The 17072-nt window shown below is 43.5% G+C and overlaps 2 protein-coding genes across 4 annotated transcripts in view; one reads left to right on the forward strand and one right to left on the reverse strand.

Annotated features, from left to right (window-relative positions):
• The window catches only part of ETFA (electron transfer flavoprotein subunit alpha), a 29328-nt gene extending 21542 nt beyond the window's left edge, over positions 1–7786 (forward strand). The window contains exons 10-12 of the mRNA XM_027698142.1: positions 3361–3426; positions 6760–6840; positions 7690–7786. Coding sequence (XP_027553943.1) covers positions 3361–3426; positions 6760–6840; positions 7690–7728 — 186 coding nt within the window. The 3' untranslated portion in view covers positions 7729–7786. The remainder of the gene's footprint in view (positions 1–3360; positions 3427–6759; positions 6841–7689) is intronic.
• Positions 7787–7976: 190 nt separating this feature from the next.
• TMEM266 (transmembrane protein 266) overlaps positions 7977–17072 on the reverse strand; it is a 59862-nt gene continuing 50766 nt past the window's right edge. For all 3 annotated transcript variants that reach the window (XM_027698132.1, XM_027698131.1, XM_027698130.1), the window contains 2 exons: positions 14943–14993; positions 7977–9022 (listed from right to left, as the gene is read on the reverse strand). In XM_027698132.1, the coding sequence (XP_027553933.1) occupies positions 8448–9022; positions 14943–14993 (626 nt within the window). In that variant the 3' untranslated portion in view covers positions 7977–8447. The remainder of the gene's footprint in view (positions 9023–14942; positions 14994–17072) is intronic.

Raw genomic sequence — 17072 nt, forward strand, 5'->3', positions numbered from 1 at the left:
CTTCTGGCCTTTGTGCCACTTTGATGGCAGAATCACCTTGGGCTGCTGCCGTAGCCACTGTGAGAAGCCTCATGGGTGCTGGTGCCCCCATCTCCACATCTTCCCACTACTGGCCCAGCCCTTCCTGCAGCAGCACATCTGGAGTGTTGGTGCTCCTGATGGTGCCTCCTTCCCCTCTGCTCTTGGGCTGTTTGGTCCATTCAGCTTCCTGTGCTCTGTGTTACTCCCCTGTGCTCTTCCCTGCTGGCAGCTCTCTTCTCTGGTGTCCCTTCCCCTGTGCTGATGTCTGCCAGCCACTTCATAAAAAAGTTGTGGCATGACTGTGACACGTGTACACCAATTGTTTCCTGTGTGAAATGAAGTTACTGCAAGGCAAGGCAATTCTCTAACCTGATGCCATGCCCTTTATACCACCAAAACTTTCTCTTTTCTTGACTACAGTTGCTTTTGGAAGTTCATTAGTATCAGGCAGTGCACTGAGCCCCTTGGTGTGGAATCTCTGTGCTGTTTTGTTTCCCATTCTCCTGTGGCACAGTGCTGGCAGCAGCCCTTCAGTGAAAACCTGCCTGTGCACAGCACCAGGGAGCTGAGAAACACCACTCCATGTCCCAGACTTAGATGTAAGTGCCTGTAACTGTGGGCTGTGGATCAGCTGCCTGACAGCAGTAATTAGAGCAGCTTCCAGGGTTCCAAAAAAGCTGGAACTTGAAGTTGGTGTAAAGCCATGTTTGGCCCTTGAGAGGTGCGATCCAGACTCTGATTCGTGCTGTTTGTGCTCACAGATGAGCTCTCAAGGACTGAGGGCTCCTTCCAGACCTCCTGTGCTCTGTGCCATGGCAGACGTGTCACGTTGTGCAGTTGGAAGGGACACAGCAGATGGGTCCCCCAGAGCAGCCTTTTTCCCTCCCTCACTCTCTTCACGCTGCTTGGGGCCACAGTCCCCACTCAGGCTTTGAGCACTAACACAGGAGGAACGATAGGACTCGGCAGAAGGCTTGACAGAAGTTAGTGATTTCGGGGAAAACATCAAAGCAAGGGTATTACTCTGAAAATAACTTAGAAATTTGAATTTCTCAGTCCTTTATGACATCCCTGGATGACTCTCTGAATTTGCTCCTCGGAGAACACTGAACAAACCTGAATCTTTATCATTCAGACCTTGTGGGTCCTTTGTGTGATTAGAACTAGTATTTAAGCAGTCAAGTCTCTTTACAGTACAGAACTGTTGATAAGAACCATTCTGTCCCGTGTGTTATCTGCCTGAGAACATTGCTGAGGTGATCTCCCATCAGTGTTTGAGCCAACAGAAGGGACCAGTTGTCTGAACCAGGGAGCCAAAGGCACATAACCTAGAAGGGCATGGCTTAGATGCATAATAAATGATTTTGAGACAAGCCTGGTGATTTACAAATGTCCTTTTAATGAAACATCCTTGTCTTTCCTAGATGTTTTAATAGAATATATTCATAGGCATCTGGCTCCTGGTTAGCTGGATTCTTTCCAAAGGCTGAACTTCACAATGTTAAGCAGACTGATAAGAGTATCTGGTAGTCTGGATGACTGGCACTTAATGAATTGCTCTGAAAAAAATCAAATTACAGTAATGTGTCTTTAAAAAGAGCTTGTATTAAAGACAGTATGATGTTAGAATAATTTCTCCTGTAACATCTGTTCTTTTATTTGGTATAATTAAAATATTACATTCTTACCATGAGTTCTTATTTGGACATATTATGTTTCCTTGCAGCTGTGGTTAAAATGGATTGACCTCCAATATTAATCCACTTGGTAAAAACCTACAGAGGCTGAGGAGTTTGAGTGTGTTCAACAGCTGTGTGGTTTTGTGGAAATGTATGGACTAAATTCTGTGTTTCAATTTCAAAGGAAGCCTTTTTAATAGGAAATACTTTGTTCCTGCTCTGTTTTCCCTCCCCTTGGGTTTTTACAGGAGAGAGTGTTTGCGTTAAAGCATAGAAGTCATAGCTTTTATTTATCTATTCCTATTAAAAAAAACCAATAATAACAGGTGAAATCTGTAGCTGTAGAAACTTCAGCAAGCAATCATCTTTCTTTCTTTAATTACTGTAATGACTCTCAGACCTGTATGGCAGAACAGTCTGCGTGGTCTGTTCTGGAACACCTTGGTTTGCAGCCTCTTCTGTGGGTCTGTGCTGTCCCCCAGCTCTGCCATGTTAAAGCCTCTTTCCTGCAATGCACACCTGCAGTTGCACAGCAATAAGATGATTTTTTTTTTGACCCCCTTACCTTCCCTGGCCCCCAGAATAATTTCTTGAATTGGACTTGTATGTTCTTAAATATGGACTAGCCTTGGTATTTTTAAAGGAGAAATTGTTATTATTGGAGGTTGTGTCTTTTCTAATCATGTGTGAAGTACCACCTTTTAATGGTTTAGACAGATGAGCCCTTAATTAATTTTGTGTGTTAGTTTTCTGTTATTGAATGAGTTGGTGAAAAGTACTTTCTTTGGTTTTCTTCTGTAATATTAGTTAACTGAACTGCACAGCTGTGACTGCTGCTTGCACTGGTGCTGGTGGGAAAACAGGGAACTGAAATACTCTTGGTTTTGGATAGATTACAGAATGGATGGTTTTTAGCACGAGGGGATGTAATACCTTTGTGCTGTGACTAAACCAGTCTAAACAGATCTATGGGCCTGTACATCTTAATCTGTTTTGAATGTAAGACTCTGGATGTGAACTGGGAGCCCCAAGGTGTAAAGATGTTGGTGTACCTGGGGAGCACTTCTGTACTCGTCCTGTGTGGGAGTGGGGAGTGCCTGGGGGAAGGAAATTTTCAGGGCATGTGGTCATGGAGGGTTGGGGTAAAGAACAGAACCTACAAGTGTATAACCCACCAGCCCACTTTGGCATCTGAAATGTTTTATCCTGCCGTTTTCACCTTTTAAAGGTGTAAACACCTGAATTTCAGCTTTGTACGTTCTGTCCTAGTGAAAGGCTCTGAGGGGCTGCAAACAAAAGCCTTGGTTTGCTCTTCAGGCCCTGCATCATCCATTTGGAGGTTACCTTAACACTTGCATTGGGAATCTCCAGGGTAACACGCACTGCCCTGTATCCTGCTGAGCACTGCTGGGCAGTTTGCAGGCAGGCTTCTTAAATTTCTTTTTTCTCTCGTGTGTCTTTGCCAGATGCTCCTTTGGGATTCTCCTTTTGTAGTTACATTGCATCCCCAGGTCGGGAAGGGAACCAGTTGTCAGCTGCCTTCAGTATTGAAAACTACTGTAAAAACTGCTGCATGTGATAGATTCTGAGTAGGGTGTGTCAGGGGTTACTGAAACTGTGTCGTGGGTACCAAAAATGCCTCTCTCTTGTTTCCTTCTAGGAACTTTATATTGCCGTGGGAATATCTGGAGCAATCCAACACTTGGCTGGGATGAAAGACAGCAAGGTAAATAAAGGTGGATGTGCTGGAAGAGATTTCTGAGGAAGGAAATGAGTTGACTTCCTTGCTTTTGCATCAGCGCTTTAGATGGTTTTCCAACTTTTTTTAATGTTAAAATTGCCAATGTCTCTGCTGCTTTAAAACACACTTGGACAGAAAAAAATATGCTGTGGCAAAACATCTCACATAGTAGGAAAACATTTGCACTACAACCCAAAGTGATAAGTTGAAGCAGCTAATTGACTTTGTTTAAAAAAAAACCCAACCCAAACCACGTATGCCTGAATTCTATACAATAGTTCCATTTGCCTTTATTCCAGAGTATGACATATTAATTCATGCATAACAATGTGCAATTTGAATTATGAACTTACTATTCCATAAAGTAAAAGATGTCTCTGACATTCCTGCATTTAGCCATTCAAATGGAAACCTATTATAAAATGGCAGTAAAACTTTAAAAGGTTTAACTCATTAGTTGCCAAAGCAAATAATCCAAAATTGGAATTGCCAGTTAGGTCTACAGTGCAATGTTTGGAAAGAGGAGCAGAGTTACCTGCTGATTTATACTATCCAATGTCAGACATCAAAAACTGGAGGTTGTCCTGCCTCCCCACAGGAATTTTAAAAAGAGGATATGGATTTTTTTTTTTCTATTTCCAGTGAATGAAATTAGCCAAACCAGAACTTTGATTAGCTTATAAAGCTGGGGAAAAGGGTTGCAAAACTTTGGAGGTAGTTTCTTGTGTTCAACCAGTGACAGACCAGTGAGTTTGTGACTGATAACTGTCCTCACAAACCAGCCTGTGTGGTAGGATGATCTCTACTTTCCTAAAATTTTTTTTGCCGTGCATTACTGAAATATTTTGGGGGGAAAGTCAAGTAAGCTGCATTTGGGGCCTCAGCCTTCTAGAAGCAGAGACTCAGGTGGTGTTTGCATTAGTTTATAGCAGAGAAAAAACAACCAAACTTGGAACTGTAATGGTGACTGCTGGGCAGGGCTGAGGGTGCTCCTGAGGGCTGTGGGTGACAGTGTCTGGCCGTGCTCTCAGCAGAGCAGGGTCGCTGTGCTGTGTCCTGCTCTCAGCGCAGGAACGGGGACATGAGCGGGGGGTCTGAGGGCAGCGCTGCTCCCACACTGCCCCAGGCACCTGCTGGGCCACAGCATCACCAGGGGCTTTGTTTCCAGGTGTTCAGTCTCCAACTGTGCTCTTGGTGAGCGAGGCATGGGCAGGTGGGATGAGTAGCAGCTGAGAACTGGGTATTTAAAGCTGCTTCAGACTGGATCTGACCCTGTTTGTGTTTCTCTCCTGCCTTATCTCAGTTAAGACTGCCAGCAACACTCGGAACTTCTTACTTGAAGTGCCAGAATTTCCTTTGATATAATATTGAGCAGTAGTATTGTCCTGAAGTGTAACAGCAAAACCAGATTTTTTTGGCTTTTCCAATGCCATGTTTGATATTTTGAGATGTTTTCTTATAGGAAATAAGAACAGATTAAATTTGCCGATAAGAGATGCATACTTAACACTTCCATTTCTCCCATTTCTCATAAACAAATGTGTTTTAAAATTCAGATTTAGTTGTGTTTGGAATGCATTCTGCCTTCCTTTTAGCTGAAGGATATAGATGGAGTAGTTATGGAAAAGATCCAGTTTTCACAAACAAAGCATTATGCAGCCTGGAAGCTCTGGAGTGTCCCCCATCCTCCCTCAGCACTCTGAATTATCTGGCATTGTGAACTTGTACACTTCAGGATACAATTTCCAAAGCAGTCAGATGCTTTCTACCAAGTGAAATGTATAATTTATTTGTTCTTTACAGCAAGGTAGGAAATGCAGCTTTTGAGGAGACCTGGAGAATCGTTGGTGCTTTCTTTCCTTATTTCCAATTCCCTCGTGAGACAGTTACTGTATCTGTTCTTTCTGAGAGATTTAACTCAAAAAGTTCTGTTGTGAGCAAGGTGATGCTCTTGCTGCTTAAAAGTCTGAGTTAGCAATGAGGTAAGGAACCAAATCGTACTAAAAAGTTGCTTCAGCTAAAGGAGGCAGAGGAAGGCCCAGGATGCCCAGCTAAAGCTTCAGATAGGTTTGCAAGCAATGGGTGTTTTGGCAGGAGCAGAGCTGGCAGCTCCTGTGGTGGCACTGACTGCTGGCCTCAGCCAGCCCTCAGCACTGGCCCCCGTGGGTGGTTCTGCAAGACATGGCAGGGCCTCAGTAGGGTCAGAGAAAAGTCTTGACTGACAAAATCCTCGGGGATCACAGCCTGGATTTGCTTCCTGCACTGCAGCTTGTCAGGAGAGGTTTGCATTTGCAAACGGTCACTGAAATAAAACCAATCAGCTGTGGGACAAACACTGAAGGGCAGGTTCCTGCAGGGCCTTGGCTGCGAGCTGGGCAGGGGGCAGGGGCAGCACTGCTGTGGGCACTGCCTGCTGCCAGGTGGGATGGGGTCCCTTACAGGATACAACCACCTGTGAAGAAACAACAGTTCTGTGGGCCTGGAGTCACAGGATTTGTAAACTTTCCAGTTCCTGCCAACAGGAACACCTGTGCTACTGAGCCAGTGATTTTGCTGGACAAGTACTTTCAGTGGAGGAGTAAAACAGTGACAGGTGAAGTGCTGCTCCCTGGGCATGGCCCGTGAGCTGCCTGTTGGGTTGGAGCTGCCCCGGGGGGGGGTTGGTGCCTCAAGTCAGTGTTTAGGTGGGCAGGCAGGACCAGAGTGCTGTGGTTTGGGCCCTGCTTGGTGTAAGGCTCCTTCTATGAGCTGCTGGGTTTTGTTTAAGATTCTTTTCCCTTCCTTTATGAAGTGTTCCCCATCCTGTTGTAGATTTTGATGTGGACACCCACTATGCTTATTTTGCTGAAAGCTGTCACAGACAGTTACACGATGATTTACTTGTATGGCACAGTTTAAACGAAGACATTTTCTGGATCATTGTGCTGAGATTTGTCACCTGCCATTTTCTATGGTCTGACAAACTAAATGCCATGTCCCATAGTAAGTACAGAAGCCTTAGGGCAGGGCTTTATTGTGCTTATTGCAACTGCTGCCCTTTGAGTTAGTTCTGCAACGGCACGGCTTAGAATGCGCAGATAATTCTTTGTAGTAATTTTTTTTCTAGGCTTTTCAACAGGGAAGGAGAGCCAAGGGTTGTTTTTTTGGGGGGTGGGGTGTGGTGGTGGGGTCTTTGTTTTTGAGATGGAAAGGAAAAATGTTAAATGCTCTGATCCATATCTTCTGCTTCTGGGGACTTGGAAAGATTAAAGCCCGTGTTTCCTGCCCCAGATATTAATCAATATATAGATTCACATGGTGCTTCACCTTTGCTTGCAGACCATTGTTGCTATTAACAAGGATCCAGAAGCTCCAATTTTCCAAGTGGCAGATTATGGACTGGTGGCAGACTTATTTCAGGTGAGGCCAAACTTGATGTGCAGGATGACTTTGGGAGAGCAGACAGTAGCTTGCATAATATAATCTAATGAGTGTTAACGATGTCTGTATGAATGTGTTTGCTTTGGGTTGTTGTTAAAGAATTCGTTTTCTAAATTTGTTATTTGCACACGCAAAATTCAATCCCTGCAAGTAGAAGCAAGTGTGTTGGGGGGCAGAGGTGTTACTGCCTGCCTTGATTCTGGTTTCCTGAATATGAACCACTTTGGAAATAACTGCACACAGGCGCTTGCCTCTGTTTTTAAGCTTCATAAAGTTTGGAAGCAGAGAGTTGGCAGGAGAGCGCTTATTGCTGCCTGGGCTTGCTGCCTCGCTGACTGATGCCCAGGAGGAGCTTGCAGTTCCCTCTGGAACACGGAGCCATGAGCCAGCCCCTGTCCAAGTGCCTGCAGCTCACATGTGTGACTGTCCATGTGCGCGGCCACACGTGTGACTGGCGGGACACGGGCAGAACCTGTGCCAGCACTTAATGCCATTCCTGAAATGCTGCCCGCTGGCTCCGCGGTGAGCACGGGCCTCTTTGTGAGCCACAGACAAAGTCACATTCTGAAGAAACACCATGTAGACAATTTCCTTAATAAATTTTGTACGAATGCATTATTTCCACCTAATGGAAATGTAGCTCTCTTAAATAATTAAGAGGCTTTATTCAGCAGGAGAGAAGTGGGGAGTGCTGTGAGCTGGGGTGACCCACAGCCCCTGGAGTGGTGTGGTGGGTGGGGAGTGTAACTGCGGGGTTTGGTACTGCACGGGGTGAGTTTGAGGGGGTCACAGGGGGAAGATGCACTACCCTGGCACTGCTGTTTGCAGGCGGTGCCAGAGATGACGGAGCTCCTGAAGAAGAAGTGACTGCTGGTGATGGACCCTGTACTGTGGAGTAAGGACAAATAAAGGATTGTACTGGAAAGAGGTGGGGTCACTGGTGTTGGGGTTTTGTGGAGGGGTTTTTTGTTCTTTTTTTTTTTTTTTTGATGGTCAATTGGATGGCATGTGGAGTGGTGGAGTGTAAGAAAGGAAGACAAGGAAGGCAGGTAAGAGAAGAAAGGAAGGGAAGAATGAAAAAGGAATGGAAGAGGGATACAAGGCAGGAGGCAGCATGGGTTTGTCAGTATTTATTCCCATCTCCACACCCCTCCCAGCCAAGCTCAGCCCCTGGGTAGGGTCAGGCCGGGGCGCCAGGCTGGGCCCAGGCTGTCCAGCAGCTCTGCCCTGCCCTTGGGCACTGTGGGGCTGTCCTGGCCCTGGACTGGTGGAAGTTCCATGGTGTTCCCAGGCATAGCCTGTTTGCCCCCCCCAGGCACTGTGGGTCCATGTCAGCCCGAGTCTGCTGGAAGGTCCTTTGTGCCCAGACAATCACCGTAGGTCCCAGCTGGCCCAGAGCTGGTGGCAGGGCAGGTGGGTCATGTGCCATGGACCCTGGTGAGCAGAGGTGGCACTGGCCTTGCCCTGGTGGCCATTGCAGGAGATGCCACAGGTTGCCTTCAGCACTGCCAAGTCACCTGTGGCAGCCTCGTGACCCAGCGTGGTGAGCGTGTCCCCACAGGAGTCCCCATTCCCCCAGGCTGTCCCTATGCCTCAGGAACCCTGCCCAGCCGTGGCTCTGGGGCCCCCAGCGCTCCATATTTCTCCTCAATCATCGGGGCACCCGGTGGGCAGTCGATGAGTGGCTTGAGCTGGAAGACGTCGAGGCTCTCCTGGTTCCTGCGGTTGTAGACACTGAGCCGGTGGCCCAGGTCGGGGCTGGCCCCCACCGAGCCCGCGGGGCTGGGCAGCTTCAGGTTGACGGGATCCAGCCCCTTCTGCGCCAGACAGGCCTCTTCCGACAGGGACGAGAGCAGCTCCTGCACCACGGCGTGGGCCACCCGCTGCCGGGCGGGCGCCGGGGCCGCCTGGGCGGGCTCCTCGCAGGCCGTGCTGCAGTCCGGGGAGGAGCCCAGCGTGTGGCTGCTCTCGCTGCAGGCCTGGGTGCCCGAGCTGACGGTGGAGCGTGAGGCGCTGCCCGACGTGATGCTGGCGGAGGTCCCGGTGCTGCCCAGGCGCAGCGGCACCTCCACCGTGAACAGCTCCGAGGAGATGTTGGGCCGGTGCACGTCGATGGCGGCCGTGGTGACCACGCAGATGGCGGCCTCGGGGACACCGCTGTCTGCAGGGAACAGAGCACACACTCAGACCGCGGGCAGGAGATGCCTGTGCAGTGCCTACAGAGGTGTGTGTATATACACCTATGGTACACTATACCTATAGCTGTGGGCACAAAGGCATGTGAGGCACACACACTATAGCACGTAGTCCCCCTTTAACACATAGAACTGACTATCTGTCTCAAAGGGAATAGTAACACAAACACACCCCTTTTCTGTAGAAAATGTATCTACATATGTTTGTATATGGGGGAGCAGATGTAGAGGGATACACAGCTACAACTAATACTGTATATCTCTATCTGTGTGTGTATAGATCACACACAAACATTCTAGGTTTATTCATGTAGATAGATAAAGGGTAGGTATGTATAGAGGTGTAATATATATGTATAATATAGATGCATCTATAATCCATTCTACCTGCATATGTACACAGTCAGTCAATAGATACTTATAGGCCATAGCCCCTCCATTTAAGTACTCATAAGTAGCTACTGTTAAAACAGAATGCAAACATACCCACACTCCTACTCATCTTTATATATGTGTGTGTGTATCTATAGGGGTATACATATATACACACACACACATTATACCTATATGTGAACACCCACCACTATATGCAGACAGTTTTTAAATTTTGCATGCACACATACAGATACATAAAAGGTGTGTGTGTCTCCTTATTTGTATGCTGGGGGTGTATTTACAGGAATACCCAGCTGTACATAACGCCACATACCTGCATATCTTTGTGAACACACACACACACAATACATACAATACAAGGGTGTATATATGCCATGTCTCACACATCATCTTTACATACAGACATGAGGAATTGTGTCTGTGTGAGCCCAAGATAGTATACATTATACACACATGATATATCGTGCCCCGTTGAATTACCTGTCATTAAACAAAATATGCACAACCCCCATATAGAAATGTATTTCTCTGTATCTGTATTTATGGGATAGATATGTATGTAACAGATTATAGCTATGCATCAACACATGTCCTGCTACATTTATGTAGCTGTTCATACACACAGGTATTGATAGTCTTTATATCCAATACCATTCTATAATGGGGATGAACATAGATAGCTCTATAATATATATATTATATATATACACACCTCTATAAGTAATGCCATATACCAACCTGCCTGTCTCCATATATAGCTGCATGTTTTCTACAATGTATGTATGTCTATATATATAGTCTCCTGTCACACACATATATATGTAATACGTATATATAGATTTATCTTTAAGAAGACCCATATATAACACAGTACATATACACATGACACATATATTATGTAATACAAGGTCCCCCCTTAAATACATTTAATTACCTATAAATAGAACACAGGTGCTCTCACACACATGAACTTACCTTTATGTGTAAGTACATGTATTTCTCATTGTGTGTGTATAGCTGGGGAATGTATGTACAGGGATATAGAGAATACATTGTACCTATACATGAACACCCCCTCTTTACAGACTTTAAATGTATATGTGTGTGTGTGTATATATATATAAAATTTTTATATTTATACATACACACACATACACATGTACCTTTTTATAGCCTTCCAAGTATATTATGGGGATGTGTACAGAGGGCCATGCATCTCTGTATAATACCACATACCTCTATACATGTGTGCACACATACATGTAATACAGAGGTGTATATACACAGTCTCTTGCCTGCCTTACTTATATACACATAATTTTTATATATAGATTTAACCATATAGATGTGGGAAGAGCTGTTGCTGTGTGTATACATACAACTTAAAAGTAATACATTAGACCTATACATAGATACATACAGATAGTTTATATATATATATAGAGAGAGAGAGTACTTGTTGTCGTCCTCCCCCTTTGAAAACATAATTATCACTCTTTATAAATAGAGTATATACACTTATACACAGGTACGCTTATCTTTGTGTATAAATATTTACGTATTGTGGTCTGTATATGTAAATCTGGAATGTATATACAGGAATATACATATATAACGTGTATTAAATAACATATACAGATTATAAATAACACATTATATGTGACACCTCCAACCTTTATACATCTTTTAAATTGTATACATACACCATCTTATATATAGCCAAGTTTAGTATGGGGATGTATATACAGCAATATACCATATATAATACAATATATACCTATAAACATATGTGTGCACACATGTGTACACATATGGATGTTTGATAAATATAATACTCCCTTTAAATACATAAAATTTTCTGTCTTTAACTAGAATACAACCCCCCATATACTTTATGTAGAAATATATATGTGTGTGTGTACAAACACAGGGAATGCATATATAGAAATCTACATATATAATACATTATACTTAAGCACAGCCACATCCACATTACACTTAACACCTGTTAGACATATAAAATTATAGGTACCCCCCCTTTTAATGTCTCTCCATGTATATTATGGGCATATACATCTATAAATAATACCATATACCTGTGTGTGTATATATATGTACACACACACATACATATATATATATGTAATATACACAGGTATATATACAGTGTGTCTCACAGACCTATTTTTATACATACATAATCTTTACACATGCATTTATCCATATAGCTAGGGGGAATACTTGTGTATATACTTGCCCCATATATGGTGCATAATGCATGTATATATATGATGCTTACATATTTATATGTCTGTATCTCTGTATATAGATATGGAATGTATATATAGAGATGTATGAGAACACACACACATATAATGTTATGTATACATGTACACAGACATGGTCCCTCACACCTTTCCCTCCTTGTCTTAACCATACATACACCTAAACCTACGTATAGATTCATGCATCGTTATATATATAGTCCTGTACAGACTGGGGATGTATATAGAGGGAGATACATAAATAAAGACAATACTTTATACCTCCTACATGTATGTATGTACATTTTTTAAATAGGTATGTATCATTAACGTGTGTATGGATACAGAGGTTTCTCTCTCACACACACAGATTTTATTTACCCCTATACACAACTTCCTATAGACACATCCATATTTACAGAGGGAACACCTCTATGCATATAAGTAAGTTTCCCCTTCATAATATATCTACATTTGTACACACATTTTATGTACTATAATACATGTCTCTATATACACTCAAGTATTTTCTCTTTTATATATACTATATATGTATGTAAAGAGGCTCTCACATACCTACCCATATATATCTCTTTACATATTTTTATACATATATAAAATACCTATGTAGCTCCACACAGATCTTGATCTGCATTTTTATCTGTCTGCATATACACACATAAACTGCTTCATTTATACACACGTAGTTCAGATATAAAATATATCCATAATACTAGATACATAATACATGTATATGCATATACAAAGACATGTATATGCAGTCTCACATCTCTCTAAATATCTATATAATTGTGTTTTAGAATAAGATATATGCACACATACACCTACAGATATATCCATGCTATATGTAAAATATACATATTAAAAATACATGTATATAGTCACACATCTTTTTTCTTTGTTTTTTATATATATATATATGAAATCTAAAATATGCATATACAGTTTCTGTCATACATATCTATATGTATTTATTCCCATATATATGGGACAGACATATATACACACATCCCCCACTTTATGTATCTTTATATAGACTAATACATGTATCCACACATAGCCATGTCTTTATGTATAAGTACATATGTCCATGTATGTATGTGCTTATAGACACATGATACATTACAGCTGTATATGCACACACATTCATGTACAGACACAATCATGCACAAACACCTTTATAGATCTTTAAATATATAGAAACATATGTAGCCATACTCATATACACATACACATATCTTAAATAGCTATAGGGAAGCTCTCTTTAGCAAGCATCTGTATCTCCTCATGTATGTCAATGTGGGGATGTATCCACACATATACTACAATACACAGATATCACAGAGGCACCTTCAGAATCATCTCAGTCCCCCCAGCCACGGGCAAGGACACCTTCCACTACACCAGGCTGCTCCAAGCCCCATCCACCCTGGCCTTGGACACTTCCAGGGATGGGGCAGCCACAGCTTCTCTGGGCAGCCCGTGCCAGGGCCTCACCACCCCCCCAGCTCTCCCAGCCTGGCTCCAGAGCAGAGGGGCTCCAGCCCTCAGAGCAGCTCCGTGGCCTCCTCTGGACTCGCTGAGGCAGCTCCACATCCTTGTGCTGTTGGGCCCCAGAGCTGGAGGCAGCTCTGCAGGGGGGTCTCACCTGAGCAGAGCAGGTGCATGGCCAGGTCATGTCAAGCTGCTCATCCCTGACACCGCCAGGTCCTTGTCCTCAGGCTGCTCTCGATCCCTTCAGCCCCCAGCCTGTGTCTGTGCTTGGGATTGCCTGGCCCTGCTGAATTCCAGGAGGTTTGGCTCCTGGATGCCATCCCTGTTTACAGCCACACACGCTTCTATTTATGCTTCAGTTACATACACAACTACATCTGTCTCCATGGGTGTGGATGTGTACATGGGAATAGAAATATATAATACATTATACATAGATACACATTTTTATTTCTGTAATTATATACACATATATTCAGACCATCTCTCCTCTCAAACCTCTCACTCCTTTACATAGATCTTTATGTATTTTATATATCTAATATATGGAGTTTAATAAAATATCCCTGTATGTACACAGACACAGCCTCTCACACATCTTTATCTGTGTATGTAAAGATATATATGTATATCTTCATCTATATAAAAAAGTCACACCTACATATATATGTATATAAATCTGCTCACATATACACACGTGTGTTTGTGTGTGTGTATGTTTAGAGACATGTACCTGATACATCTCACACACACACACATATGTTTACATACATCTTTATATATGTATGTGTATCCAGGTTTGTGTGCCTATATGGGATATATATATAATACATTATAGATTTATATGCATACACATATACACACATTTTATATATAACATGTATATACAGACACATCCTTATATAGATATCTCTATATAGATATATCTATAGATATCTATATATGCCTATATTTCACTGTATGCATACTATATATATGGATGAATATATGGGATAAACACATGTAATACATTATAATCATATGTATACACACACACACTCATATGTGTATGTATATATATATATATATAAATACACACTTGTATATATACACGTATATGCAGGCACACACACATCTTTTTTTTTTCCCTGTAACCCCATGTATATATGGGGATGTATATATGGAGATATGTTTTTAACACACTATACTTAAACATTTTTTACTATATGTACAACATTTTAGGTACATAAGGGGAGTGTGCACCCCTGTGCCTGCGGGACTCCTGCCAGGGGACATCCATTTGAAGGCTGCCCTGGGGTCACAGACCCTGCCGGCTGCTGAGGTTTCTTACCATTCAGTTTAACCTTTCTGAAAGGTTCCCAGCATGGTGCTGGGCTAAGCTGTCTCCCCACTGCTTTTCTCTTCATTTATTTTGTCCATGCTGTTCATTCTCGGGTCCATTTGAACTGCTCTGGGGGCTGGACAGCCTGGCTTAGGGGGAATTAACCTCTCCCACATCTCCAAACTATTCTGAGTGCCTTCAGCAGGAGCAAACTTGGGGCCCTTCAACCTTCAGAGAACTGACACACACTTCCATGGAGCAAACCAAGAGACTCTATGGTGGGTGTCCTTTCCAGGACAGACCTACATCCCTGCTCAGTCTCTCCTGGCTTACAGCACACAGTGCAATGCAAACACAGAGTTCATGTTTGTGTTTTCAAGCAAAACTTACCAGTGCTGGGCTCGTTGTAGTATCGACTTATGTAATTATTCATGTCATCCTCTGAAAGGACAAAAAGGCAGCTGTTAGAAGACAGTTTGTGTCATTAAATGATTGAACTGCATCCCATGGAAGGCTCTCCTCTGCCCTGCACGCCCAGAGCACTGCCTGCTCTGTCTCTTAGGCCACAAGACCTCAATGCACTAGAGCCCCCATCCCATCCACGCTGTGGCTACAGCCAGCATAGGGTTGGACTATCATTTGTCACAGTTCTTTATGGCACCAGACTGGGAATGAGGCATTCTGGGTTCCAAAGGAAATGTGCTCTGTGTTCTTTCCAGAGCCTGGCACAGGGCTGACCAGTTCCCCAGGCCCAGCCCCTCGCTGTTGTAAAGACAAGTGTAACAGTGGCCTTTCCCTGGTCAGCAGGGCCCTCCCCTCCTGCACAGGGCACACAGAGAAACCTTGTGTTTATCCTGACCCAAGGGCACTGCCACAGACAGACCCACTCCTGCTGTACATTTGCACCTCTGAGTTACCTCCTTCCCCATGGTGACACCTCAGAAAGGGAGGCACCATGTACCATTTTAATGTGTAATTCCCTACTTCTAAGATAAAGTCTTTTTTTTTCATTTTGAATGAATGGAGAGTTATTTTGGTGTATATAACACATATGTACAAAATATACACCATAATGTTAACATTACATTCTAATCTACTAAAAAGAATTGTACAAATCAAGAGTGTAGTACTACACTTGCAGTACATACACAAGAGCTACAGCTGAACTTCAGGAACAGCAAGTTACAAATGATGAGGTGACCACAGAAGGGAAAGAAGCAGCCCTATTGCATGTACGGATTTTAGATGCTGCAAATGACACTGGGATTTTGTGTTATTTTACAGAAAAGCAGAACATTTTACTGTTGTGGAAAAAGCAAATACCAAACTCCTCTTGTTGCAGTTCTGAGCAGAAGGCAAACAGCATCAGCAGTCCAGGAGAATGTCAAGCTTACAAGCAACCTGACCTGCCCAATTTGCGGTGTTCTGCGCTCTAAAAGCATTCTCTCCTTTTAAGTGCTCTTTTTGATACCATGTTTCAGAAACCCATGCTCATCCCTTTGAGCCAGATTTCCTTCGTCCCCCTGGGTCTCTGTGGCTACAGTCCTGCCTCATCACAGCACATTGCGGTTTGCAGGTGAAAGAAACAGATGTTTTCTGGGGAACACTTTCCTCACACAACAAGACCCAAACCACCAAGCACTCTGTACCTGAAATAGCTGCACTCATAAGAAGGCAATCTAACCTGACACTGAAAGGCAACGTGGTTGTTTTCCTGGTTTCATAGGATCTTAAAAGCTTTTTCGGCCCTTGTTGATCTTTAAATGCCTGCAGTCAGAGGTGTGCTTTGTGCTAATGTCTGAGTTTAAAAAAGAGGCCTCAGAGTAGCTCAAGGCAATGCCGCTGAATTAGGAGTACATTGCGAGGCTTTTCAGCTATCTGCTGCTAAAATACACTTCATTTCAGTCATGCATAATTGATACTCTCAGTGCCACCAAACCTTCCAGCCATACAGACACAGGTTCTGGTTCAGGCATGGAACCTTCACTACAGCAGAAAATACCTGTGTGGATGTACTTCTGGTAGGGCACTTTCAGCATATTTAACTTGGAGTCCAATTCTAAGCAGACAAACAAGGAAAACAGCACTGCAGTGTGGCTGGATGAGGGCACGCTCTGTGTGCAGGGTCACCCTCCTTGTCACCTGGCGAGAGCCATGAAAGGGTTCCTTTGGCTCCCATTACAGTCTGCCCCAAATGCCAAGATGCTTTGCACTGAAGACAGAAAACAACTTGGAAAAGTTACTCACCTGCTTTTCAAGCCTTAAGACAAGACTCAAATCAAGTCCTCTTTAGGACTGCACACCTTTACTGGCCACCTGTCTGTCAACTAAACAATGTACCAGGGCACTATTTCCAAACAGATCAGTTCTGTTCAAACCAAAGAGAACCTGACTGCTCTTTATAGAAAGGAAATCCAGTAATGCACTGCCTCAGCTCCCTTTGAGTGCTGAGGAGAATCACCCACTGTCCTGACCCTGCGTGTGACCACTGGCACACAAGACTGGGGGAGCTGCCCACCT

The sequence above is a fragment of the Neopelma chrysocephalum genome, unplaced genomic scaffold (assembly GCF_003984885.1).
Source record: "Neopelma chrysocephalum unplaced genomic scaffold, ASM398488v2 Primary Assembly neopelma1_124, whole genome shotgun sequence".
Taxonomy (NCBI): domain Eukaryota; kingdom Metazoa; phylum Chordata; class Aves; order Passeriformes; family Pipridae; genus Neopelma; species Neopelma chrysocephalum.